The sequence below is a fragment of the Anoplophora glabripennis genome, unplaced genomic scaffold (genome assembly GCF_000390285.2).
Source record: "Anoplophora glabripennis isolate ALB-LARVAE unplaced genomic scaffold, Agla_2.0 scaffold78, whole genome shotgun sequence".
In the NCBI taxonomy this organism is placed as follows: Eukaryota; Metazoa; Arthropoda; class Insecta; order Coleoptera; family Cerambycidae; genus Anoplophora; species Anoplophora glabripennis.
In genome coordinates this window covers 68,297-95,662 of record NW_019416286.1, presented here as the reverse complement: position 1 = coordinate 95,662, position 27,366 = coordinate 68,297, and the positions used below count along the sequence as shown (strand labels likewise).

At 34.8% G+C, this 27,366-nt stretch overlaps 1 protein-coding gene across 5 annotated transcripts; it reads right to left on the bottom strand.

The window, feature by feature from the left end:
• Nucleotides 1-816: 816 nt before the first annotated feature.
• LOC108907962 (potassium voltage-gated channel protein Shaker) lies at nucleotides 817-27,008 on the bottom strand. Of its 5 annotated transcripts, none has more exons than XM_018711844.1 (6): nucleotides 26,942-27,008; nucleotides 25,192-25,315; nucleotides 24,223-25,132; nucleotides 22,523-22,652; nucleotides 21,499-21,857; nucleotides 817-975 (listed from the first exon to the last, which is right to left on the bottom strand). In XM_018711844.1, the coding sequence occupies exons 1-5, from the start codon at nucleotides 26,995-26,997 to the stop codon at nucleotides 21,506-21,508; spliced, it is 1,572 nt and encodes a 523-aa protein (XP_018567360.1). In that variant the 5' UTR covers nucleotides 26,998-27,008; the 3' UTR covers nucleotides 817-975; nucleotides 21,499-21,505. The 5 variants fall into 5 exon arrangements, with proteins under 5 accessions (XP_018567360.1, XP_018567361.1, XP_018567359.1 ...); XM_018711845.1 differs by lacking the exons at nucleotides 817-975; nucleotides 22,523-22,652 and adding exons at nucleotides 8,040-9,088; nucleotides 22,699-22,828; XM_018711843.1 differs by lacking the exon at nucleotides 817-975 and adding an exon at nucleotides 8,040-9,088.
• Between the last annotated feature and the right edge of the window lie 358 nt (nucleotides 27,009-27,366).

Here is a 27,366-nt window from a genome sequence, read left to right as displayed (position 1 = left end):
GGAGGATTTCCGCTGCACAGGAGGAAGTTGTACAGACAGAAGGAGCAGCATTCGAAGATGTATGTTCCCAGTACCTAGACGTTGAATAAATCGTCTGTGGCTGGGAGTATATTTTTGATGTTGCTTCGATCAACGTGGCTACAAGGAAACAAATTTTAAGGAAAAGAGCGAGGAGTTTTTGTTAAATTTTTTTCTCTCTTTTTTGCTATAAAAAATTTCCCCTCCGCCCCCCTACCGAATTTTTTGCTCCATTTTTTGTCAATTTTCAACAAAAAACAAAAATACAAATTTCAATCAAATTTTAAGGAAAAGAGCGAGGAGTTTTTGTTAAATTTTTTGCTCTTTTTTGCTATAAAAAATTTCCCCTCCGCCCTCCCATCGAATTTTTTGTTCCCTTTTTTGCTATAAAAAATTTCCCCTCCGCCCCCCTACCGAATTTTTTGCTCCATTTTTTGTCAATTTTTTAAAAAAAATGGTCAAAAAATTTTCTCTACTTTCGAATTAAAAATTGCAAATTAAAATTAAACTTGATTTTTTTTTGTGGGTGTACCCCTGCCGTTCTAGGCTGGACCGAGAGGGGCTTTTCCAGAATGATTCCCAGATTACCTGAAGACTAGTTTAATTTGAATTTTATGATTTTAATGAATTATTATTTAGTTTGATTGTACCAATGAACGAAAAATTAATGAAATTTTACTTTTTAAATAAAACAGAAGTGAAGCCAAAGCAAATTTATTAAAAAACATTATCACAATAACTCTTTACGAATGTAACACAATTTAATATATTGTAATAGGTATCTGATATAAGATAAGGGTTGCCAAATGACTAGACTGTTTGTTCATACTTCAAAGATACAGGGTGAATGCGACACACCGGCTCTACGACATTTCTCGACTTGTTTTGGTTCTGACTACGCAACATATTTCACCGTCTTCATGGTCTAATTACGTGTTTCGAAAACTCGAAAGAATTCTGTAAAATGAAATAAAAAGGATTGTTACATACAGGGCGTTTTTTATATAACATACAAAAAATGATTAATCATTTAGACAATGCGCTGTGTTTTTTAGAGACAACCCTCTATAATTTTTACACATATTATTTGATTTGTGTCAAATTTGACGTTCCGTAGTAAAAGAATATGCTAATCCGATGGCATCAATTGCATCGTTGCAATCCAAAAATGTATCTTTTCAGTGAAATATACTTATTTGGATATATCTCTTCGTTACAACAATATAGCATTCGATTCGATAGATTTAAATGTAATTTTACGAGAAATACATATACAGGGTCGGAAAGTCCCCATGGTTCATCGGCCGTTACGTGAGAGCGATAAAGAAAGTCATAGAAATCCGTGCGATAGAGAAAGATGGCAATAATGAAGGCGTCTAATAGTCACCGCCCATTTCGCCCTTCCACAATTAAGATGTGGTTCTTATTTGTGGAAGGGTGAAATGGGCGGTGACTATTAGACGCCTTCATTATAGCCATCTTTCTCTATCGCACGGATTTCTATGACTTTATCGCTCTCACGTAACGGCAGATGAACCATGGGGACTTTCCGACCCACAGGGTGGGCCAATAGTATGATAAAGTAAAATAACTCCCTTATTATTCATAATACAGAAAAAAGTTTATAAAAAAGTTGTACAGAATCAAAAAACCTAAAGGACAAAATTAATTTGAAACACACAGGGCGATGAGTAAAAACGGGTCACGCCAAATATTACATTTTTTAAATGGAACACGCTGTATATTTTTGAAGATATGTATTTCTGAGAAAATTCTATATATGGCAATATAAACAGTTTAACATTTTAGTGCGGGGTTGCCAAGTTATGTAGAACATTCTTCGAATTTTGGAAAAAACATGACCTCGAAGAAGTTGTATTAACTTTCAACTTCTAACACTTGGGGTAAAAGTATTTGACCGAATTATAGGCAAATGTTCGGCAAAGACTCCTATTTTTGCTAATATCGATATTTTATACAGGACGTTTTTTATAATACGATCATTTTTAGAAAGTTCAAACTTGATTTTCTAAAATTTTTCAAATGGAACACCCTGTATTTTATTGTTCTATTTTATTCACATATCACTACACTTCAACTTTTATTAAGTTTGTTCTACACCTAAAGTTGTTAGTTTTTAAGATATAACGTTTCTGGAAAAACCTAATTTTTATTATTTTCGGTCGCACGAAGTGGCTTTGAAAAAAACTGTCACATTGTGTCAACTTGTCAGTTCATAATTTATTATTCCATTTTGAGTTAATTTTATTATGTGGTATTCTATAAAATAATAAAAATTAAGTTTTTTCAGAAATGTTGCTGTATCTTAAAAGCTAACAATTTTAGATATGGAACATGCTTAATAAAAGTTGAAGTGAACCGGTATGTGAATAAAATAGAACAATGAAATACAGGGTGTTCCATTTGAAAAATTTTAGAAAATTAAGTTTGAACTTTCTAAAAATGATCGTATTATAAAAAATGCCCTGTATAAAATATCGATATAAGCTAATATAGGAGCCTTTGTCTCACATTTGCCTATAACTCTGTCTAATTATTTTGTTACAAGTGTTAGTAGTTGAAAGTTAATACAATTTCTTCGAGGTCGTGTTTTTCCAAAATTCCAAAATACACTTTTAATTTTTATTTATTATTTTGTTACGGTCTTTATTGAATTATATGTGAACAGATTATCGTATTGAAAATTAATCTTTTAATATCTGTTGCTAACGTCTATACCAGCAAGAACTTCCGACACCTTACAGATCGATTGAAGTACGTCATTTTTAGAAGCCGTTGCTATATTCCAGCTGCCATCAAGTTAATTAAACATTTTTAAAGCTGTTTGCTTGCGAAGAATGATAATAATCCTTTACAACATACGTTAAAGTATGACATGTAGGTGCCTATTGGCAATTTCATTAGATAAAAGCAAATAGAGTTCTACTATTCCACTGAATAAAGATATCATCTCCTGTCAGGCAGAATTCGGTCCTTTGATGCCAATAATTCGATGTTGCTGTATATTGCGTTTCGAGTGCCTGGTGTATCTGTTCTGTCAAATATCAATCTGAGTGGGGTAGGCTTTCACATGATGTCTATCCGTTTTCAGACAGAATGAATTAATAGGAAAGTCTAAAAATATTCATATTTGTGGATGTGCTCGAAAGTATTTAAGGATGGAAGATCGTGAAAGACTTCTGAAGATACTTTTTAATGCTTCATAATCCTGCACATTTATTGTGATGTAATCTCACATATCTATTTTATTTCTGTATTAATTTCATTGTTTTAATCCTCCATATTAACGGGTTTGTTTAACTTTGAAATATAAAATACAAATTACAAATTTAAAAATAAACAATCATAAGCGAGTAGGTATCTTTATACAGAAGTGTGCCTTCGTATTGAACGAAATTGGATAAAATAATAAAATAATATGACAAGATTCAATTGGCAACTGCAGTGGCTATAATACCAGCATAGTTTCAATGAATAATAAATAATGATGTACTAAATCGATACAGTTTTTCCTTCCCAACTGCTAAAAGTATTAGGTAGCGAAAATTTGTTAAAATTAGGAAACATTTATTCACTACAGTTTTTGCAATTTGTTAAAAGAAAACGCTGTGACTTTATCTCTTTTAGACGATAAATCAGGAAGCGCTGTAGATTAATATTCCCTCCGATTTATATCTTCACACCAGAATATTTCTGCACGCATACCAACTGCTGACCTTTAACTTTTGCCGGTAAAACAGTTGCAAAGGTTATCCTTAAGTATGAAGGTTAATCTTATTGAAACTTTTTTAACTCTTTATATTTGTACATACCATAGACAAAGGAATATACAGCTATTCAAAGTTATAATTTTATTTCTACAATCAAAACTAATGGTACATAATGAGAAACAGTTTCAATTTTAATTAGGTGCTTTACATGCAAGTAAGTATATTACAAATACAATCCTTTGTAAGTTCCTCCAAATTGTTTTGAAATGTCAGCATAATTACATATTTATCTTCTGTTACATAAATTGTAAAGACACAAATGTTACGATAAATGCTATGGCTTTAACTGTAAAATGTTTGGTTCTACAATGAAATTGTTTCTCATGTAGTATCTACTATAATTGGAAGTCAACTTATATGTATATAAGTATACAACATCTACATGTTGTTAGGAAACACTTTCCTCCATTCACTAATCATACTTTCAAGACACATGAATGGGATATGGATATTTTCATTCACGTCAATATTGCAACTAATGATAGGTTCTATTATACCTTTATCGATTGAATATCTGTTCGCCAACAGCCCATAAACAGAAAAATTTACCTGTACCTGTTTCTCACTAGTTTTTCAGATCAAATGAGTAGATTCGTGATGAAGCCCAGGTCAAATGTTTATGTTCATAGCAAGAATTGACAGGTAACAGCACAGCTGACGAAAAGTTCTGTTTGGTGTGTAACAGTGGATGGAACAAAATAATTTTGCACTGTTACTTCGTCTGCAAAACAAAGTGCTCTTTAGGCAAACCCAAAAAACAGTGATATAATGCGAAAAGTATCAAACCACATTATTAAAAATAAAATAATGAGAACAGACCTAGTTGAAAGCCTCAGTGTAAAGTACCATCGGGAGGGTCTACTACAAATTACGGGCGACAAACAAGCGTGTCTTGAGAATATTAAATCCAAATTCGAAGCTCTGAGATTGAGCTAGAGGGAACTCCAAGGGAAAGAGGTAGTTGGAGTGTTTTTGGAGCAAAGGAAACATTGGTATTACAACACTTGAAACTGTAAGCGAGTCTTGTGCATAAAATTACAAACCAGAAAACAAGAAAAAGTAGTGTAAATAGTCGTCATCCCACGTTTCCTCACGGTGTCGAATAAATTCAGTATTCGTATCACCGTTGGGACAATTACGGTGATTATCTTTTGGATACTACCATCCGATATTGGTCAACTTCCAAGAAAAATGTGGCAGTGCGACTAGTAGTCGATACAGTGACATAACTTGAACAAGCTCAAACTTGTGAAAGGATCAAAATGCTCGCAATTTCCTTAAAGATAGTTTCGAGTGTCTGTTTGAATCCGTTAAAAAGCATTGGACCAGAAATTTACATATTATGAGACAATTGAGGTAGTGTAATGTTAAGTAAAAAAGTGTTTTTATAAATACCATCCACAAGTTTATGGACATATAGGTCACATTACTCATAAAGCTTCTACAGAAGGACCATATCAAAGAGTAAGACTTTTTATATATTGACTGGGATAAATAGTTTTACAGGGTAGGTATCAGAGGATTGTTGAACGATTGTTGCTCACCAATTAAAATGATTGGTAGTTGTCATACATATGTCATTTATATTTGAGAAACTTGCATAAAATCTCGAAGCTACAAATGGATTTAAGTATTTGGAATTGTTTCTTCTTTTCCTTTATTCAATGATCTTGGCGTTACTATTTCAAGAAGACCATCCAATCAGCAAAAACTTTGAAAGTGTCTCCTTTTCGCAGCATACAATTCAATTATAAAAAATGTAGATATTTATCTCCCGTATCGCTTAATCGCACTTAAGAGAGTACACGTAGGGGTAGGTTTAACAGACCCTTCATCTGCCACGTTGCACCTTCCCGTTTCTTCTCGAAACTAAGGAAATGACTCGCGAATCGGCAACGCAGCGTCAAATGCTGCATGACCTCATGGTGCTGCATTGTCGGATGAAGGCGGTCCAGGGCCAGGGTCGGGGCAGGGGTGGTTTTGCACCTCTTGTATCGAGCGTTAGCGGCGCATCACCGGTCGTCATGGTGACGCACAGCGGCGGCGCCGTCGACGCGGGTTTCACGTTGCTAGTTTTACCGCTCTCGACCAATAAACCCAATGAATATAATATCCGACTGTATCACTTGCAAAGCGATGGAGGATTTCTGATTCCGCTCTTATAGGGCACTCTCTCGTTCCATACGAAGGATGATTTGGGGGAAACTTTAAACGTATGCAGACAAATGCAGTTGCAAAAATAAATTCGGGATAGTCGCATCTAAAATATTTACAAACAAGGCGTAGATGATCAAACTTAATTACAAATTGTACGAGTAATTATGAATAAATGAAGGAATTACGGACTAAAAAGGTATATTATGAATTATGCGGATGATGAATTTCGGGTTTTTGATGGAATAATATTAGTCCAGTCACTGAAGCATTTTGGCTACCAATTTTTCCGGATGGAATGGATTGACGTGAAATTTGAACTGTAGCTAGGGAATAGCCCAAGAAACAAAAGTTATATATTGCCGATGTGTGCTTTTGCCCCTTCTGGAGGGTGGGAATTTTTTTACTAAAAATAACACGATTCGATAGAGGCACGAATATTTTTTGAGTTATTTGCGCTTAAACTTTTCCGTTTTTAGCCCCAAAAATGCATGTTTTTGAGCCATTTTTCGCGAATATCTCAAAAACTAAAGTTTTATCAAAAAAATGATCGTAAGCAAAAATGGAGGTAATTAAATAGCAAAGAGATTGCTTTTTTTAATTTTTGTAGATGGTATAGAACCCGAGTTATGACTCCCAGAAGTTGAAGTCAATTTCGAAGTTAGCTATAATCGAAACGTTCAACGTCATGTAGCGGAAAAATTAAAGGTTTTTCGAGGAAAACTTATATAACACCTATTAAAGTTCTTGAAAAGACCTTTAAATTGAGTGGCGGTAGAAGTCGTTAGCATGAAAATTAATGAAGTTACAATCAAAATAAAGTGATTGTCTTGATTTTTGAGAAAAAAATATTGGTATTAAAATTAATGACTTGACGGAAAAAAAAAATTAAACGTATTCCTTCTGCAATTTACTTTATTTATGTATTAACAGTAGATTCTGGGAATTTGAACGATTTTAGAAGCCTAAATTAAAAAAAAAATCATTTACTTTTGAATAAAATTTTAAAATTTAAAAAAAAATCGCCTTTTTTCAAAATATTTCAAAAACTAACAAAGTTATAAAAAAANAATGTTCACCAAGTTTTGGTTCCTTTAGCTTGATATACATGGAAGATAAAAAAGAAAAACGTGTTATATTTGAAATTTTTGGAGGGGCGTAACTTTTCAGGGGTGTTTTTTCAAAAAAATTTATACCAAAGATTAATTTTCATCACCTTACATTTTTTGCGGTGTTATTTAGATACACCCTGTATATCAAAATGGAATATCCAATACATATGCAAATAAGGGTCATTTTATTTGTTTCAGTCTATGGATATTCAAAACAGGTCCATGCACCTAATTGACAAAAAAAAAAACAGTGGTATAGTCTTTCCGAAGTCAGTTGAAAATGTAAAAAAAACGCCTGGCAATAAAATTTAATGACTCATAGGCGTCCCTAAAGTTTTCTGCTAAAGGTAAAAATTATAATAATTTGTATATAATGTGTAGGAAATTTCTATTATATGTTCATTTGGCCAACAACATATTTTAATTATTTATGTCGTCAAACAATTTTATTATATTGATGCTAAATTTCGTTTTGTTCCATTTCAAAAGGTCTCCAAAATGCCATGTTGTCATAAAAATATCCCTCTTATTTCTCCCTTTCGTAATTGTAATATGAATGATTAATAGAAGGCTGCCTATAATAAATTAAAATTATCCTAATCACACCAAATTCCCCATTGCTGCACTGCACTGCTCGGCAATTTGTCAACCACTTGTCAACAGCTGAGATTTATTGCCCAGTGGCGCAATGCAGCTGTATTTGTATTTCGTTTGCCCGCGCTCGCATTTTTCAACTGGGCGTATACATTTCTACCACGACCACGTTTAGTTCGACCAGACCTGTATATGGGTATATAAATATGGGAACAAGTTTTTCAAATATTTCGATGTCGAGTTGCTGCGTCAGCGACCGAACCTGGTACATACTGCCAACCTCTTGGTTCTTCAATTGGTATCGGAAAGATGTCGAGGCGCGATCTAGGCGATTTTTAGTTTTTTGGGGGGGTAAATAAAACGCAAGGGATTGAAATAGGAATGTCGTATATTAATCAACATTTATAAAATATTTTAAATTGTAACAAACATGACTAGATTCATACTGATTCACAAATAAATGACAATGAGCGGCGTCTGTTCGGACGCGCACGGTTGGTGTATGTCGGCTGCAGGCAGCGAGGACGGCCGGGACTCCCCGCCACACACAGCCGCAAACAAACGAAACAACAATAATAACATTAACATACACAAGTATACCGCCTGATACAAAGAAATAAACCATTGTTCGGTGTTTTGATTATTGATTATCTACACAGTAATGATTATTAGCATTCGAATTCGATTTAAATAGTGATATATTGCGAGGGCCGGGTGGGTGCAGGTCTCCGCGGCCCGGCCTGCGAATTGGGGCGGCGGCGGGGCGCCGTCCCGCGACTGCACGCGCCCGGTCTGTCCGTCTACGCGGGTGGATATGTAACAAGGGCTAAAGCTAATCCACTCCTAGGTTAAGCTTCACACAGCCCAAAAATACAAGCACTTAAAACAGTGCCGAGAACTAATAAAGAGTTTGGTGTGAGCACTACACAGCATTCATCGCATCGCGACGCGCCGCCTCGATGGCGACCCCCGGCTGGCTGACAGCCGGCGGCGTTGTTTACTCAATATTTATTACGTTATCATTATTATAAATTATTCATTACTATTTATAGGTATTCATTATTATGTAATAATTATGTTATATGTTTGGCAGGATATCTCACCCAAAAACAATCGTTATGGTAATACAAAAGTACCGAGAAAAAGTCCTATGAATTTGATGTAACAGTTCGGGGAGCGTCCGGAGCACTGCGCGCAAACACTCGCGATCTACGGTGGTGGTTGCTCTTCTTCTTCTGCTAGACGTCGTCGATGTCGAAGGAAATGGCACAGGGGACGTTGCTGTCGGTGTTGCTGGTGGTGTGGCTGCTGCAGAAAGTGGCACTGATGGGGACGGCGGGCGGTGCCTATCGCGGTGGCGGCGGCAAGGTTGACAGCAACCGGGAACGTTAAGCAGCCGCAGGCGCAGCGCATCCGTCACTGTAAATAAAAAAAGCCCCGTTATTATTACTTACACAAAATTACGGTAATTATTTACTATAGCGTCACCCTCTCAAATCTCCACAAAAATTTTTCTACCCCCCTATTTTCGATGGTGCTGAACACGAATCTGAAGTTATTTTTGTGCGGTCGAACTCAGTTTTTGAGAAAAAAAATTTTTCAAAATTCTATACAGGGTGGCTCATAATTTGTGTCCAACAATTTACCACTTGATTATATTGCCAAAAATAAGAATATTTTTTCATCTGAACGTAGGTCGAGAAATGCTTCCTAAGGGAGCTACGGCCCCCTAAATGGGGCCTCAAAAAATTCATTTTTTTTTAAATTTTTCCGAAATGGGTTGAAGGAAAATTATGAATTTTGGCACCATGGACGCCCATTAAAACTCGAAATAGATCATCATAAAATTTTTCCAAAATTTTGATCAGGGGCGTCTCAATTGGGGGGGTCGTCGGCTAATATTTGCCCCAATTTTGTTGCTTGTCGAAATTTTCAAATTCAGAGGCCAACATATGATAGACCTACATTTCCTCTACAAAAAAGGTAGTCTTTATCTCTTTCGATAAATGCTCTATTTCCAAGAAAAACGGATATAAGTGCTTAGAAAAGCACTTTGGAAAGTGTTATAACATATTTAAACCGATTTTTCTCGAAAACGGATTACTTTTTCGATATAAAACAACATTACCATTTTTAATAGAAAACTAAGATTTATCAAATTTTACTGTACATGTAAAAAAAATTGAACTATTTCGACTTAATGAGCGTTCACGATGTCAAAATTAATAATTTTCCTTCAACCCATTTCGGAAATATTAAAAAAAAACGAATTTTTTGAGGCCCCATTTAGGGGGGTCGTACTCCCTTAGGAAGCATCTATCGACCCATGTTTATATGAAAAAATATTCTTATTTTTGGCAATAGAATCAAGCGGTAAACTACTAATTATGAGACACCCTGTATTTCACATAACACAACACGGAACTCTGTATATTTTATGTAGTTTTCATAACATTTGTTATGAACAATTAACATTGTTTACGAAACACATTTTCGCAAATTTCGAATAAAAAAATATGTATTTAATAAATACAAATTTTGTAGTTTGAATCCGCCATGTGATGACAACATTGAGTTCCCCCTCTCTCATTCTCTTTATCCCACATAAAGTTACTATAATTTTATTTATTAAATACATATGTTTTCAATTCAAATTTGGGAAAATGTGTTTCTTAAACAATGTTGATTGTTTATTACACTTTGAAAGCTACATAAAATATACAGAGTTCTGCACAGTGTTACGTGAAATATCCAGGTTAGAATTTTGAAAAATTTTTTTCTCGAGAACTGAGTTCGACCGCATAAAAATAACTTCAGATTCGTGTTCAGCACCATCGAAAATAGGGGGTAGACAAAATTTTATGAAGATTTGGCAGTGTGACGCTACAGTAAATAATTACCAAAATTACACATTACATTTAATCATCAAAAAAGTGGGCCCGGATATGGACCAAACCAGTACTTTGAATACGAATCCAAAGTTAGAATTCCCCGAGTAGTTCATGTTTTGATTCTAACATCAAGACATCCTCCAGAAAGCGCTTTCCGAGGTCTCAAACTGATTCGAGTATTTATTGATTGGAAAAACATTCGAATTCGTGATCTTATTGCACTATAACCTCGTAGCTTCACAACTTCGTAACCCCATAACACCAAAACCCCGTAACACGGGGTGTGCGAGAGTTTAGAACCATGAAACACTGTAGGAATACGGTTTTGAGAAAAACTCTCGGAAAAATCACTTTCTAGAAGAGCTTTTTGTTAAAACACGAACTGATCCGGAAATTTGGACTATATTCGGATTTAGCGGGTCAAAATAGTATGGGATACACTGGTCCGATCCACGGTCCAGCCCATTTTTTTTCGTGGGGTTGTTTTATTTGCACATATACGTGAACCGAGATTAGTAAAAAGCAAGTAAAAACATGTTTTTTATATACAGGGTGTCCCGAAATTAATGCAACAAAATTTGGTCACAGAATTTTAAAACAAATTTAGGGGACCCGTATTTTTTATTTTTTGCCAACTGGCCCCCTCTTTCGGAGTTACAGCCCCCCGAATTCCGCCCCTAAGAATAGTCTCTTCTATACGAGAACCACTAAATTGGGTACACAGGGGTTTTATGACATGTGGAATCTGACACTACTACGCTTTTTGGCGGGAAATCCCCTCAAGACAATTTTTCGTGGGCCCCTTTGTCTTTGAAGCCAAACAAATTTGGTCGCATTATTAAATTTATAATAAAAACTCTTTTGTCTCTTGATACTTTTTTCGTAAAACACAATGTTTTCGAGAAAAATGTCAAAATGTGATCGAATGCGTATCGTGATTCGCCATTTTTCTCAACAAATTGCGTTTTACGAATAAAATATCGAAACGAAAAAGTTCAGAAATTCAAATATTCTTTCAAATTTTTTTGGTTCCCACGAAAAAGTGTCAAGGGGGTTCCCCGCCAAAAAGCGTAGCACTACCAGATTCCACATATCATAAAACCCTTGTGCACCAAATTAACTGATTCTCGTACCAACAGGGTTCCGAGATATAAAGAAGACTATTTTAGGGGCAGATTTCAGGGGGCTGTAACTCCGAAAGAGGGGGCTCTTGGCAAAAATAAAAAATACGGGTCCCCTAAATTGTCTTAAGAATCTATAACCAAATTTTGTTGCATTAATTTCGGGACACCCTGTATACCATGTATTTCTCAATATAGTCTCCATTTATTTTTTTCCACTGGATCTAGTGAGTATCCAGTTCCAGTGTGGTTACACTTTTTTTCCAATGACAATGATTTTAGTGAGGGTTTTTACTGATTATGTTTAAGTGTTGTTAAAAAAATGGTTAAAATTGTTAGCAATAAAAATTGAGAATAAACTATTGTGAACCTGTGGAATTGTTCCCGAGTTACATACTACATAAAAGAGGAAAATATTTGTGGCCGTAAATTGTGTGCCGTCCTCTTCCTTGCGCTGTTTTATGTAGTAAACAAAAAAAAATTATTCTGTTGAGGTATCACTGGTTACTTCACATAAAAGCACGCATGCTCCGTGTAGCCTCGAAGCAAAGTGGATTAGTCTCTAGACCTTAACATGGTAATGTTAATGAAAACTTGAGGTAGAGCTAGGTATAGTGGAGTCAGCGGTCCCAAAACAGTTTTCATCGTATTAATGTGGTAAGTTAGTAGGTAGGTATCAAAAAAGTATATTCTATTTGAAAAAATATTTTCGTCAATCGAGTTTCATCTCCCCTTCAGAAAATGTCAAATAATTAAGGGTCGTGTTGTCGGTATAAATTATCAAAATTGTTTTTGAACTGTAAAGCGTTTGCTATTGTATTTCTTCTAAGGATTTCGGAAAAAATACGGTGGTCCCATTCAATAATTAATTAACTTTGATTTTATATTCTATACGCAAAATTTTCGATATACAACGTTTGGTTTCTCTTTTCAGGAGGATTTCCGCTGTACAGGAGGAAGCTGTACAGACAGAAGGAGCAGCATTCGAAGATGTATNGTAAAAAAAATTGATCTATTTCGACTTAATGAGCGTTCACGATGTCAAAATTAATAATTTTCCTTCAACCCATTTCGGAAATATTAAAAAAAAAAAACGAATTTTTTGAGGCCCCATTTAGGGGGGTCGTACTCCCTTAGGAAGCATTTATCGACCCATGTTTATATGAAAAAATATTCTTATTTTTGGCAATAGAATCAAGCGGTAAATTATTGGACACTAATTATGAGACACCCTGTATTTCACCTAACACAACACGGAACTCTGTATATTTTATGTAGTTTTCAGAACATTTGTTATGCACAATTAACATTGTTTACGAAACACATTTTCGCAAATTTCGAATAAAAAAATATGTATTTAATAAATACAAATTTTGTAGTTTGAATCCGCCATGTGATGACAACATTGAGTTCCCCCTCTCTCATTCTCTTTATCCCACATAAAGTTACTATAATTTTATTTATTAAATACATATGTTTTCAATTCAAATTTGGGAAAATGTGTTTCTTAAACAATGTTGATTGTTTATTACACTTTGAAAGCTACATAAAATATACAGAGTTCTGCACAGTGTTACGTGAAATATCCAGGTTAGAATTTTGAAAAATTTTTTTCTCGAGAACTGAGTTCGACCGCATAAAAATAACTTCAGATTCGTGTTCAGCACCATCGAAAATAGGGGGTAGACAAAATTTTATGAAGATTTGGCAGTGTGACGCTACAGTAAATAATTACCAAAATTACACATTACATTTAATCATCAAAAAAGTGGGCCCGGATATGGACCAAACCAGTACTTTGAATACGAATCCAAAGTTAGAATTCCCCGAGTAGTTCATGTTTTGATTCTAACATCAAGACATCCTCCAGAAAGCGCTTTCCGAGGTCTCAAACTGATTCGAGTATTTATTGATTGGAAAAACATTCGAATTCGTGATCTTATTGCACTATAACCTCGTAGCTTCACAACTTCGTAACCCCATAACACCAAAACCCCGTAACACGGGGTGTGCGAGAGTTTAGAACCATGAAACACTGTAGGAATACGGTTTTGAGAAAAACTCTCGGAAAAATCACTTTCTAGAAGAGCTTTTTGTTAAAACACGAACTGATCCGGAAATTTGGACTATATTCGGATTTAGCGGGTCAAAATAGTATGGGATACACTGGTCCGATCCACGGTCCAGCCCATTTTTTTTCGTGGGGTTGTTTTATTTGCACATATACGTGAACCGAGATTAGTAAAAAGCAAGTAAAAACATGTTTTTTATATACAGGGTGTCCCGAAATTAATGCAACAAAATTTGGTCACAGAATTTTAAAACAAATTTAGGGGACCCGTATTTTTTATTTTTTGCCAACTGGCCCCCTCTTTCGGAGTTACAGCCCCCCGAATTCCGCCCCTAAGAATAGTCTCTTCTATACGAGAACCACTAAATTGGGTACACAGGGGTTTTATGACATGTGGAATCTGACACTACTACGCTTTTTGGCGGGAAATCCCCTCAAGACAATTTTTCGTGGGCCCCTTTGTCTTTGAAGCCAAACAAATTTGGTCGCATTATTAAATTTATAATAAAAACTCTTTTGTCTCTTGATACTTTTTTCGTAAAACACAATGTTTTCGAGAAAAATGTCAAAATGTGATCGAATGCGTATCGTGATTCGCCATTTTTCTCAACAAATTGCGTTTTACGAATAAAATATCGAAACGAAAAAGTTCAGAAATTCAAATATTCTTTCAAATTTTTTTGGTTCCCACGAAAAAGTGTCAAGGGGGTTCCCCGCCAAAAAGCGTAGCACTACCAGATTCCACATATCATAAAACCCTTGTGCACCAAATTAACTGATTCTCGTACCAACAGGGTTCCGAGATATAAAGAAGACTATTTTAGGGGCAGATTTCAGGGGGCTGTAACTCCGAAAGAGGGGGCTCTTGGCAAAAATAAAAAATACGGGTCCCCTAAATTGTCTTAAGAATCTATAACCAAATTTTGTTGCATTAATTTCGGGACACCCTGTATACCATGTATTTCTCAATATAGTCTCCATTTATTTTTTTCCACTGGATCTAGTGAGTATCCAGTTCCAGTGTGGTTACACTTTTTTTCCAATGACAATGATTTTAGTGAGGGTTTTTACTGATTATGTTTAAGTGTTGTTAAAAAAATGGTTAAAATTGTTAGCAATAAAAATTGAGAATAAACTATTGTGAACCTGTGGAATTGTTCCCGAGTTACATACTACATAAAAGAGGAAAATATTTGTGGCCGTAAATTGTGTGCCGTCCTCTTCCTTGCGCTGTTTTATGTAGTAAACAAAAAAAAATTATTCTGTTGAGGTATCACTGGTTACTTCACATAAAAGCACGCATGCTCCGTGTAGCCTCGAAGCAAAGTGGATTAGTCTCTAGACCTTAACATGGTAATGTTAATGAAAACTTGAGGTAGAGCTAGGTATAGTGGAGTCAGCGGTCCCAAAACAGTTTTCATCGTATTAATGTGGTAAGTTAGTAGGTAGGTATCAAAAAAGTATATTCTATTTGAAAAAATATTTTCGTCAATCGAGTTTCATCTCCCCTTCAGAAAATGTCAAATAATTAAGGGTCGTGTTGTCGGTATAAATTATCAAAATTGTTTTTGAACTGTAAAGCGTTTGCTATTGTATTTCTTCTAAGGATTTCGGAAAAAATACGGTGGTCCCATTCAATAATTAATTAACTTTGATTTTATATTCTATACGCAAAATTTTCGATATACAACGTTTGGTTTCTCTTTTCAGGAGGATTTCCGCTGTACAGGAGGAAGCTGTACAGACAGAAGGAGCAGCATTCGAANACCAATAAAAAGTTTATAATTCAACATATGCATACCATTAAAACATCTCGAGCTTTCAATAATATTTTATTTTATTATAAGGGATGGTTTTTAAGGGTTGCAACTTTGTAATGAGTTGTAAGCTTTCTAATGTATAACAAAAGAAATGCAATACATTGTGAATGCACCAAAAGAATATTTTAAACTGTTAAAAACTTTTTTTTCTATTTTTTTGGTCATGAAAAGTTAGTTTTTAAGGATTTTTAAGGATTGAAAAGTAATTAAATTTAATAAAATATATTAAAAAACATGAAAGGAACTTTATCCAACATATTTGAACATGAATTGAATCTTTAAAGTATGTAAATCTGCGATTTTCGCATTTTTTTCGTACAAGAGTAGTTTTCACCCCCAAATAGAAAAAAGCACACATCTAGACAATATAATTTTTGAAGTGGGGGGTCAGATGAGCTTGTATGTAAATTTTCAGGAAAATCCATGCTATCCGAAAAAATTGGAAACTTTTACTTTATTTTCGCCTTCAGTGACTGGACTATATTTGGAATTGACGAGGCAGGCAGAATGTACTTGCACAAAATTTTATCTCCTGAGGCGTCAAAAACACTCTTTTTATTAATTCCAGCGCAAAGACATATGTATGTACACAACAGGTGGAGATACTTTTTTGTCACTTAACAATACACAGCGCTATTACCTCAAGGTATCTCAGTCTAAGATTATTTTTTTATATAAAAACACCCCTAAAACTACGTCTATTTAGTAAAAATTTCATGACATTAATTCAGTTTATTGTAAAAATAGCAATTAAAGGATTGAAATTTGGCTTTAGTGTTAAAGAAATCCTCAAAGGGTTATTTGCTCAATGAGGCTTTGTTATATTCTGTTCGATACTAGAAAGACAAGATTCCTAACTTTTTAGTAGTGACGTCACATACGCCAAATAATAGGCAACGCCATAGTGCACATTGTCATGAAGAATTTCTTAATTTTTTTAATCGATTTTCGATCGTATTTTGGACGTAAGTGCCAAAAAATTTCTTCTTTGTCATTATATATGACGATGTTCTGGTAATATTAGAAATATTTAAGAAGTTTCAACCCAAGTAACAAACTAAAAGAATTATAGAATTTATATATTTAAATGCATAGAACAATACTGACTTTTATAGTAATTAATAAATTATAAAATGTTACTGAGCAAGCGCATTAAAGATAATTTAATGTAAGCGAAGTAGCTTCGCAACAGGATATTATTCAAGAAAAGTTTGGTTAGGAGTAAAAGATCAGTTTGAGTGCAATTTTTGTGTATTTTGAAGGAAAGAAGCTCATCGAAAAGGGAGAAAATTATGTTTCCTCTTTATGAGGATGAATTTTCAGTTATCAGAGAAGTTCAAGCCAGTTTGAAGAGGAAAATATATACAGTCCAGTCAAAGTGCTAGTTTACATACAATAAACCTGTAGGGAATAATCATCTAAACATTCACGCTTTTAGGTCTTTCTAAGCGATGGACAAATATCTAAATGCATTTATACCTGTCCTAAAGGATTACATACATGCCATCACNAGAGGAAAATATATACAGTCCAGTCAAAGTGCTAGTTTACATACAATAAACCTGTAGGGAATAATCATCTAAACATTCACGCTTTTAGGTCTTTCTAAGCGATGGACAAATATCTAAATGCATTTATACCTGTCCTAAAGGATTACATACATGCCATCACATGGCAGCATTGGCAGCTCTTGCCATCTTCGCTCACAACAATTTGTCTACTACTGGCATGGTCTACAAATGGAACAGACCAAAGAATAGTACAGAAGAAGAAAATACGCTAATGATGACAGTGATGACATATCAACAAGATCTCACCTGCGTATGAGGCTAATCTTTCCACGCATGCGCATTAGGGATAACACGGTTAATGTTAAATTTTTACTTTTTTTAAAGGAATGTTCTTTTATATCGTTTTTTTGTACGTTTTAAGCACATTGGTGTATCTATTTTACCAAGTAGGTACGTGTTGGTTGTTCATTTTTATAGTACATAGATATTATAAAAGTAAATAGTACACAAGGGTCAGATTCTGTCTGTAAAATTGCAACTATGACAATTTGTTTCGGGTTGCCTAAATATGTGACGTCACCCTAAAAGAGTAGGTATATTGCGGGGAACTAAACTATGAAAAGCACTGTTTGGCTTCATTGAAAAATATTCTTTAGAAATAATTGTTGAATTTGTTTGAATTACCTTTAAAATAGAACAGTAGTCAATAGAAGAAGAGGCGATGAATAAAAAATATTTCCTGCGATAATTTAAAGATTCTCTGTCATGAAAACCATATAGAATTGCTAAAACGCAAACATCGGGAGGACGTGACGTTATACGTCATAAATACCTAAACTCTCGCGATCTAAGAGCAGTAATTGACAGATAAGTAAATATTTGTTTAAACCATGTACACTAAGTAAGTATTGGAGTTCCGAGAGTGCAGGGTAAAATAAACAAAAACTATCCTGAAATTAAGATTGAGGTTAAATTTAGTGAAAGCAGTTAGATATGTTCAAAATAATAACGCTGCTATTCCAATATGTTTAATGACCTGAGAAATAATTTTTAAATCTTAAAAACCCGTAAATAAAAATATTTATGTTTCATAGAGCTTTTTTCTGTTTGATACAATTATTACCAATTTTTGGTCCTTAATTTTAAAAATAATTTCTGAAAATTTTGTGAATAATAAATTAGTAATTAAGATAGTTGTGTGATAATTTATATAAATAATATTCTATGAAATAAATAAAGTAAAAACGAAGTAAGCATAGTTCTAAATTATTAGAAAATCAGTCATTTACGAAGAAGGTCCTTTCTCATATTTTCCCAAAATTTCTGGAAAATATTGATAACTTATTATTATGTCACCATGTATCTCATTTATTTTCAGATAATTTCATGAAATCCGGTTTCCAGGAATTGATTAAAAGGCGAAGGCAGGAATTTTAATATTATCGAGATATTGTGTTGCAAAGAAATGATGTAACTATGCATAATAATTGTTGTTAATAAAAGATTTGTTTTCCCTTCGATCCACAAAGAAGCCATTGTTGTTATTTTCTATTGAATAACGTAAACGAAATATTAAAATTTACTGGTTATAACCAGAGATTAATCAAATCACCTTTACTATATTTATTAAAAAGAAAAAAAATTAAATCAATCAGAAAAACTCTATATATTTAGTTTACGTTCCATATTATTTAAGTTTTGTAATAGAATGGTTTAAAGACTGTGAAGATCTGGAGTATCAATTTGTGCATGGTAAAAATTTTAGAATTAATGAATCTCATAGGAGACCTATATTAAGAAATAACTATAAAGTGAAATAAACTCACTTCAGAATTTTTAAGAAATTCAAGTTGAACTGACGGTTACAAACAAATATCACAAATAAAAATTTACAAACTAAACTTTCTAATGACACGGAAAGAATGGAATTCGTTCTGTTACCAATTAAGGCCTACGTTGAATATTTCGTGACCGGTAAAATTGAAATAACAAAGAAAATAATGGACGGAAGCCCATTCTGGATTTAACTATTTAACCAGATTATCTGCAGAAAATGCTTTAAATGAAGCAACAGATTAGAGAGGATTTGATAGAATATGTTTTCTTACTGAAAACAAGGAACGTAATGTGACAAGAAAACACGCCAATAATGTACAGTGTTTTATAATTTGTGGACAAAAAGTTAAATGTTGACTGGGGACTCCCAATTTTATATCTTCCAATGAAGCTGAAATATATAAATATAATTTGATACACCTTTTACCAGTTGCCACATTTTGTTAAAATAAGTTCCAGTTCAAAATGTCTTAGCTTTTTATTGTAACTATTTATATTGTAATTGTATGAGTATATTTTCTTTACTGCATAAGTTTCTGTTGAGTGATTGTTGTTCTAAAATTGTCATTAGTATTAAATTTGTGATCAATTTGGTGAAAATGGAATATTTCCATTAAAAAAAAAATGGCAAATGTATATGGTAGAGGCAAGAGAATATCCCAACATTTAAGAAATATAAGCTCTTGCAAAAGATAAAAACGAATAACGGTAGACCAATTGATGTCAGGATCAACAACAATTTCTACGTCTTTAGCTCATTTAGCTAGTGTAAGTACTTGAGGAACATAATTTCTCTACTGATGGCTTAGTAAAGTCCTAGTTCTGATTTATTTACCAATGAAACTGGTTGTACTTTTAATTTTTACAATACACACTACTGGGGTAAAGAAAACACTCATGCCCTTCATAGATCATCATCATCAACACAAATTTATTTTCAATGCCTGAGTAGCAATGATTTAATTGGACTGTTTTAATTGAAGGATCATCACAGGTCAGTATTACTCCAAATTTTATGTAAAACGAATTAAATTTCCTTTTGGAAGACGCCATATATGGTTTACGTAGGATGCAGCACCAAAAAATTTTAGAATTGTAGCTGTTTTAGATGAGTGGTTTCCTAGCTCATGGATAAGGTCGTGCCTGACCAAAGTTTGGTCCCGCATGTTATCTGGAGTCGGATCCTTTAGTTATCTCGGAAGGGCACATAGGACAATTCACATAATAAAAGTGTAGATTCCTAGATATGGGCGAGGTCCGGATCATTTTCAAATTTGCAAAAATTAAAAATTTTTAAAAAATTCCTATTTTATCTGAGTTTTTTACTTATATCTTAGAACCTATGCCTTTTGGAAGAATATTGAAGCGGAAAAAAGTTTTAGAATTGAATTTTGCACAATATACTGTACCTCATAAATTTTTAAATTTATTACCGATATTGCAAAATAGCAATAATTAATGGAAAAACGGCAAAATAATCAAGTTTTTTAGAAAATTTTTTAAAAATATTTTAATTGCTCCGACGGCATTCTAATTTAGAGTATAATAAATCAACACACCAAATTTCATTAAAATCGGTACTACAGTTTTGCCAAAATAATTTTTTTTTAAATTTAAAAAAAAATCGAATTTTCAAAATGTTGCACAGCCTCAAATGAAACATCTAGGTACTTGAAAATTTTTTCACATAGAAAAGACCGCTCAAATTTTCAAATGGAAAAAATTTTCAAGTATCTAGATGCTTTATTTGAGGCTGTGCAACATTTTGAAAATTCGACAATTTTTTTGTGTGTTGTTTTATTATATTATAAAGTTATTTTTACCAAAATTAGAATTCCCTCGGAGCAATTAAAATATTTTTTTAAAATTATCCAAAAAACTTGATTATTTTGTCTTTATTTTCATTAATTATTGCTATTTTGCAACATTGGTAATAAATTTAAACATTTTTAACTTACAGTGTTTTGTGCAAAATTTAATTCTAAAACTTTTTTTCCTCTTCAATATTCTTTCAAAATGCATAGGTTGCAAGATATAAGTAAAAAACTCAGATAAAATAGTATTTTTTTAATTTTTTAAACATTTTTCCAATTTAGAAAATGTTCCGGACCTCGCCCAGATCTAGGGATCACTTTTATTATGTGAGTTGTACTGTAGGTATCCAAGCAAAAATTAATTTGCCCCCTATTACATCCCAGACGTGGGATATTTCGACAGATCCGCCCTGGTCTACTTGCCATTTTTTTTTTAAATCAGAATTATATTATTTTTATTTTTTAAAAGCAATTATAGTTACAAATCACTGTTTATGTCGAAAACAAAATAATTTGGGACACATGCTCGTGGGAATTTTCCTCGTTTTCCGGGATCCCCAATCACCCCTTAACGATTGATTCACAAGATATGAGATTGCTTCCCACTTTTTGGCGTAAACGTTTATCAATATGAACAATATGTTCATTTTATACTGGCTAAAAATGTACGTTTTAAAGACCATGGAGTGATATAATCAGACACATTTTTTTCATCGAGTTAAGTATGTCAAAATACGACTTGAAACAAATTTGTTGTTCACTTACCTCGTAGTCAAACGTCAGTCTCGATGCTCATAGCGTTGATGTTGTTGTTGTGGCGCGGGTTACAGTTCTGCTTCTGGGCCAGCTGGTCGCGCGTCACCAGCAGGCCCTCCTCCAATTCAACCAGATCGCTGGAGGACTCACTCAACGAGCTCTTCTTCATATGTTGGCCTAAAGTGCCTGGCAGATACGGGCAGCTGGTCACATGGTTGAAGTTCTGCGACTGCATCTCCTCTTGGTCGGTCTCACGGTGATAGAAGTAATTGAAATTTGATACTATTACAGGCACTGGCAAAGCAATGGTCAACACACCAGCGATCGCGCATAACGAACCCACGATCTTCCCCCAGACACCCACTGGCCTGAAGACAGAAGACAATCATTAGAATACTAGTTGATATTGACGTTCGTGATGGATACTTTATCGCAAAAAAGCAACACAAACACTGGCAGGAACAAGGAATGTATGTGTAAGAACTTTAGGCTGAGCATAGAGGAAAGACAGTTAAGGATCTGAAGCCCATGCGGGATAAGTATACAGCATCCCTAGTAAATTCACTACTTTAATAGAATCTATCAAATGCACACACATAAACAGTAACCAAGACTAGAACCGCGCGAAACTGCACCCTTCTCTTTTGAAACAGTTCATGCAACTACGAAAGTTAACACAAAGGTTTGCTGGAAGCCATGACCTTTATGGGCTGATGGGGTGTAGTTTTCCACGGTTGGAGCATCGTATGTTTATGTGTGCACAGATGACGGATAATATTAACTGTAAAATAGGTGAATTTGCAACTTCATCTTAGAAAATTCTTTGTTCCTCATTTCGGATAAACAAGCAACATCGAGCACACATCGAGCGTCACGACATCAAGAGAGGTCATTGGGGGCTGGATTGTGTCGTCTAGAAAAACCGGACGCGTCCTCGGAGCAAAGAATTTTCTGGTGGTCTCGAGTCTCTTTGTGTCACGGTGTATAGCTACGGTGGAGGCAACTAAATCTGAATTAGGTGTGTACATCATACGTCATGTCGCCGTAGCCCACGGTCGTCATGGTGACCACTGCCCACCAGAACGCGTCTGGGATAGACTTGAAGAAGGAATTCTCGGAGCCCGCCTCGGCGAAGTAGACGGCACTAGAGAAGAGCACGACACCTGCAAGGAGGAGGAGGGGTAAGTGTAGCTCTGTGTGACACTGTACCTCATGTCGCCGTAACCGACGGTCGTCATTGTGACCACGGCCCACCAGAAGGCGTCGGGAATGGACTTGAAGAACGACTGCTCGGCCCCGGCCTCCGCGAAGTACACGATGCTGGAGAAGAGCACCACACCTGCAACATACAAAGGCAGTGGGCCGAAACGGCCGTGTCGTCGGCGTCAGTGGTCAGACCTAATCTCGACACGTTTAATTTTGAGCAAAACAGTAAAGCCAACTCAAAAGTTCAAAAAGCACGTATTATTCCTTAATATAGCGTACGCTATACAGAAAATACTTAAGGAACCATGGAAAAAATGGTGAATAATGACAAAGCCATTCCTTATATATTTTCTGATTAAATATGTTACTGGTGATCGACTAGATCTATCTATATACAGGGTGTCTTGTTTATACTTAAAAAACTGGGAGGTGAGTTCCTGGAAAATAACAAGTATAACGTTTTTCCAATTAACGTAATGTTTCAATGGTAAATGAATTGGCCCACATGCATTTTGTATATGGAGTATGCAAATGCACTTCTTTAGCATCAGCAAGGCGATATGCTTATCCCAGTACTTTCGTTGCAAGTGAACGAAGATTTCGAGAAAAAGGCAGGTGAGAATTAATGATGTGGAAAAACTGTCGAAGAAAATCCACACAGCAGCGTAACAATAATTGCTACTGAACTACACTACTATGTTGCAAAGTCTATAGCCTACGGAACATCAGGAGAACAACAATTACTGCCCTATCAAAAATGCACCAAATTTTTGCCACAGGATAACTATGCTAGACCATATATTTGTAACTGGTTTAGGAATGAACAACACTAAAGTAATGACTTCTCCATGTTTTACAAAAAATGGAGTGGTAAATCTACAGAAGTCATGGATTTTCGACATCAGCTTAATATTATCGTTGATCACTTCTTAGGACTTGTTGAGTTGCCGCTACGTTTGAATGGTGTTCAGTATTTAAATTTCTTAGAATATACTTTGCCAAATCTTTGCCCTTGAATATAAAAAAAGATCCATTGTTTATGCCTGCTAGGGTACTACCACATTATATTGAAACTTTATGGCAGTTACTTGATAACCGCTTGCTGGGCAATGAATTGGACATTATGGCAACAAGTTAATTTACAATAAGTTGATTTAGTAATTTTCACTCCTGTTTTTGCGAATAAAGAGCATTACCTTTACGAAAAATATACATTTTATCGATTTTCAATGAGTATTAACCGTTGGAGTCCGTAAAGTCGTTAGAATATAGAATAAATTTTTATTTTTATCATATTTTTCCTTCAAGTATATCTCTCAAAGTTGCACTTGTTTTTAAGACACAGTTTATATTTATTCGTGTACAAAATTTGACGTATTTATCTTTAACCGATTTAAAGATAATTAAGAAAAACCCTCTTTAAGAAACACTCTGCGTCTCGGAATCGCACGTTAACTGGAAAAATATTGTTAGAACTCACCCTCAGTTTATTCATTAGTGGGAAATTCATTAGTTTGGGATACTAACCTATGAATAGGAAGAAAATTAGTAAGCCTAACTCGCGCATGCTAGCCTTGAGCGTGCGTCCGAGAATTTGCAGTCCTTTGCTATGCCGGCTGAGTTTGAAGATTCGGAAGACTCGCACGAGCCGAATGACACGGAGAATGGCCAACGACATGGCTTGATTGGTGCTTTTATCTTGCGGACTAACAGGCGCACGCGGCAAGTTTAACGTATCCTCCTCCTCTGCCACCACAGTGGCTAAAGTTATAAAGTACGGAATGATGGCGATGATATCGATAAAGTTCATGACGTCTCGGAAAAAGTGTAGCTTATTGGGACACGCCAGGAAGCGCACGGACAATTCGAACGTGAACCAGATGATGCAAATGGTTTCTATGAGGAAGAACGGGTCCGTGATATCGGGCACTTCATCCTCCTCTATCTTGGTGCCGTTGGTTGTCGTATTGAACACCTTGTAATGCTTAAACTCTGGCAGCGTTTCCAGGCAGAAGATAACGATGGACAGCAGAATAACGAACACTGATATGATGGCGACCACTCGCGCCGCCTGCGATGACTCGGGATATTCGAAAAGCAGCCACACGTTGCGTTGGAATTCATGTGAAGGCAGCGGTTTCTCCTCCTCCTTGATGAAGCCCTCGTCCTCCCTGAACTTGTTGATGGCCAACTCTCCCAACTCGTAGAACTTGATCTCCTCGGAAAACACGTCCAGCGGCACATTGACAGGCCTCCGCAGCCTTCCGCCACTCTGGTAGTAGTATAGGATGGCGTCAAAGGAGGGCCGGTTTCTATCGAAGAAGTACTCATTGCGAAGCGGGTCGAAGTAGCGGATACGGCGTGCCGGGTCACCCAACAGCGTGTCGGGGAACTGGTTAAGCGTTCTTAGCTGCGTCTCGAACCGGAGGCCGCTGACCTGTTCAACAGAAAAGCCTTTTTGCCTTGGTTCAGACCCAGGGGGGCGCTACTACTCACGTTTATCACAACTCTCTCACAAAAATCGTGGTCGTGCGGGATGGGCTCGAAGTGGGTTACACCAGTGAACTGGGAGTGGGGGGTGTGCCCGTCCTCTTCCTGGCTGCTGAGCTTGGGCAGCGACCTGCAACGAATTTTACATTAATAACTAGTAAAATTACTATTTAAAAATAAAGCACTTTCTGAATTACTATCTGCCAATAAATTTATTATACAAAGATTAGTAGTTATAGTTTCCGAGAAAAAAATTGAAGTTGTAGTATTTTCAACCTTTACATCGTTGGGCTACTGTAGCGTCTAGTGTAATCAGAATGCCTTCTGTCTGCGTTTTATCACGTAGCCGCAGGCGATTCCGAATACTGAAATCCGATTTTAGTATTAACGTTATTGCGATAGTGTTTACAATAGTTGTTCAAGTGTCAAAAATGGCTTTCGTGTATAGCAACTCGGAGTTGATAGATAGGTATCGTTTTAATTTATGATAACAGCAAGACAACATTTGTGTTACTTCGTATAAACAGGGTATGACGGGCTCAAATGTGTGTAAAATTTTGAATAGTTGTAACATCAGGTATGTCAAATTATTTTTTTAATTAAAACCGCAAATTAATTAATAATAACAATAGTGTTATATCATGGATGAATCAAATTTTTTAAATGGAACCACTGTAAAATTTACCGCGAAAGTTGGAAAATTTAATTTTTTCCTACAGTATATTAGATATTAGACATATCATATCTTTGTTTTGGACACACTGTTTTCAATCTAAAATAATGCCTAAAAATTTTTAGATTTAAATCAAAGATAGGATCAACATTTTTCATATAAATGGATTAGATAAGGCCTCATAATTGTCCAGCTACATATTTGGATCCAACAAAATTTGTCTTCTTCTTGGATTTTATAACAAGTAGAACTGTTTTCTCCTATCCAAAATGCAAGACGTACAAAACCGATAAGGGATTAAGAGACATAACAATTAAAATTCTTGATAATGTTAGTTTGCTGAATTTTAAGAAATGTATTCATTATGTGTTCAACAAAATGGTAGATAGTTTGGACAATTATTATTGTAATCTGTTTGTAGATTTTGTATACAGTCTTTTAATTATTCTCTATTCTCTGTTCTAATTTCTCTTTATAAATATCTAATTATTAAAAATATATAATAACGTATAGGATGTTCGGCTAGAAAAATGAAATAAAGTAACCCCTAGAAGAAATGAGACATTTCGCATAACTGAGTAAGTAATTTAAGGACTTGAAGAAATTGAACTGGTGTAATTTTTATTTGAACTTTTTTGTATTAGTGACATTACCGGAGCTGCGAAATAATTCGACTTAAATGGAACACCCTGTATATGAAAGTGGGTTTGTAATTAACTAAATGAATGAAATGACTATTAAAATGAATCTTAAAAAAACAGACATATGAAAATTTAAAATTGTTAAGAAAAACATATAGTGGAATCTGAAATTGTTTAATATTATTATTTAAGCAAAAAACAATAATGAGTGTAAATATTAATAAATTATTATTCTTGTAAACCCGCAGTACATAAATATTTCTATTCATTCCTACTTACCATTTAGGCATTTAGGTATAAGCAGTATAATGTAACATAGTAGCGAATTTAGAAAATTAAACTCAAGTACAAAACAAACTAACTCAACCATTATTTTTACGTACAAAATCGTGTTTATGATAATTTGCCGACCGCTAAATGGGGAAGGAGCAATTGTAATTACCGTTTATCCGTTTCAGAGCACAATGTATGAAGTGCAATTTCACAACACTTTGTCATTTTGCACTGAGTTCTAATATAAACAGATCGTATTCTCGAAATGAACAAATGCGACGCAATTCGGCATTGCCCAGATGAAAGTAAATAATAGTACTAATGATTAGAATGAACAAAAATAAAATCCAGATAAGCATATCCGTTTCACAGGAAAAACTGCCGTAAGAAGTACATGCGTTATTATTTTTATATCGGTGTCATTTTTAACTATTGGAAAGTGCGATTATGTAAATAAAGTTTCCTAAAATTTATTTAACAATTATATGTTTATTTAGACGACTATTCCTAACGTAGTAATTATTTAATATATAGGCTTCGTTAAAAAAAGGCCCACGGAAATATATTATTGAAAACCAAACCACGAATTTAACT

Excerpts from the sequence above, each read along its gene's own strand:
- LOC108907962 (XM_018711844.1), bottom strand. The coding sequence starts at position 26,997 with ATGACAAAGTGTTGTGAAATTGCACTTCATACATTGTGCTCTGAAACG. Across the intron at positions 25,133-25,191 it reads GTGAGAGAGTTGTGATAAAC|GTCAGCGGCCTCCGGTTCGA; the intron begins GTGAGTAGTAGC and ends TCTGTTGAACAG. Across the intron at positions 21,858-22,522 it reads GTGGGCTACGGCGACATGAC|GCCAGTGGGTGTCTGGGGGA; the intron begins GTATGATGTACA and ends TTCTGTCTTCAG.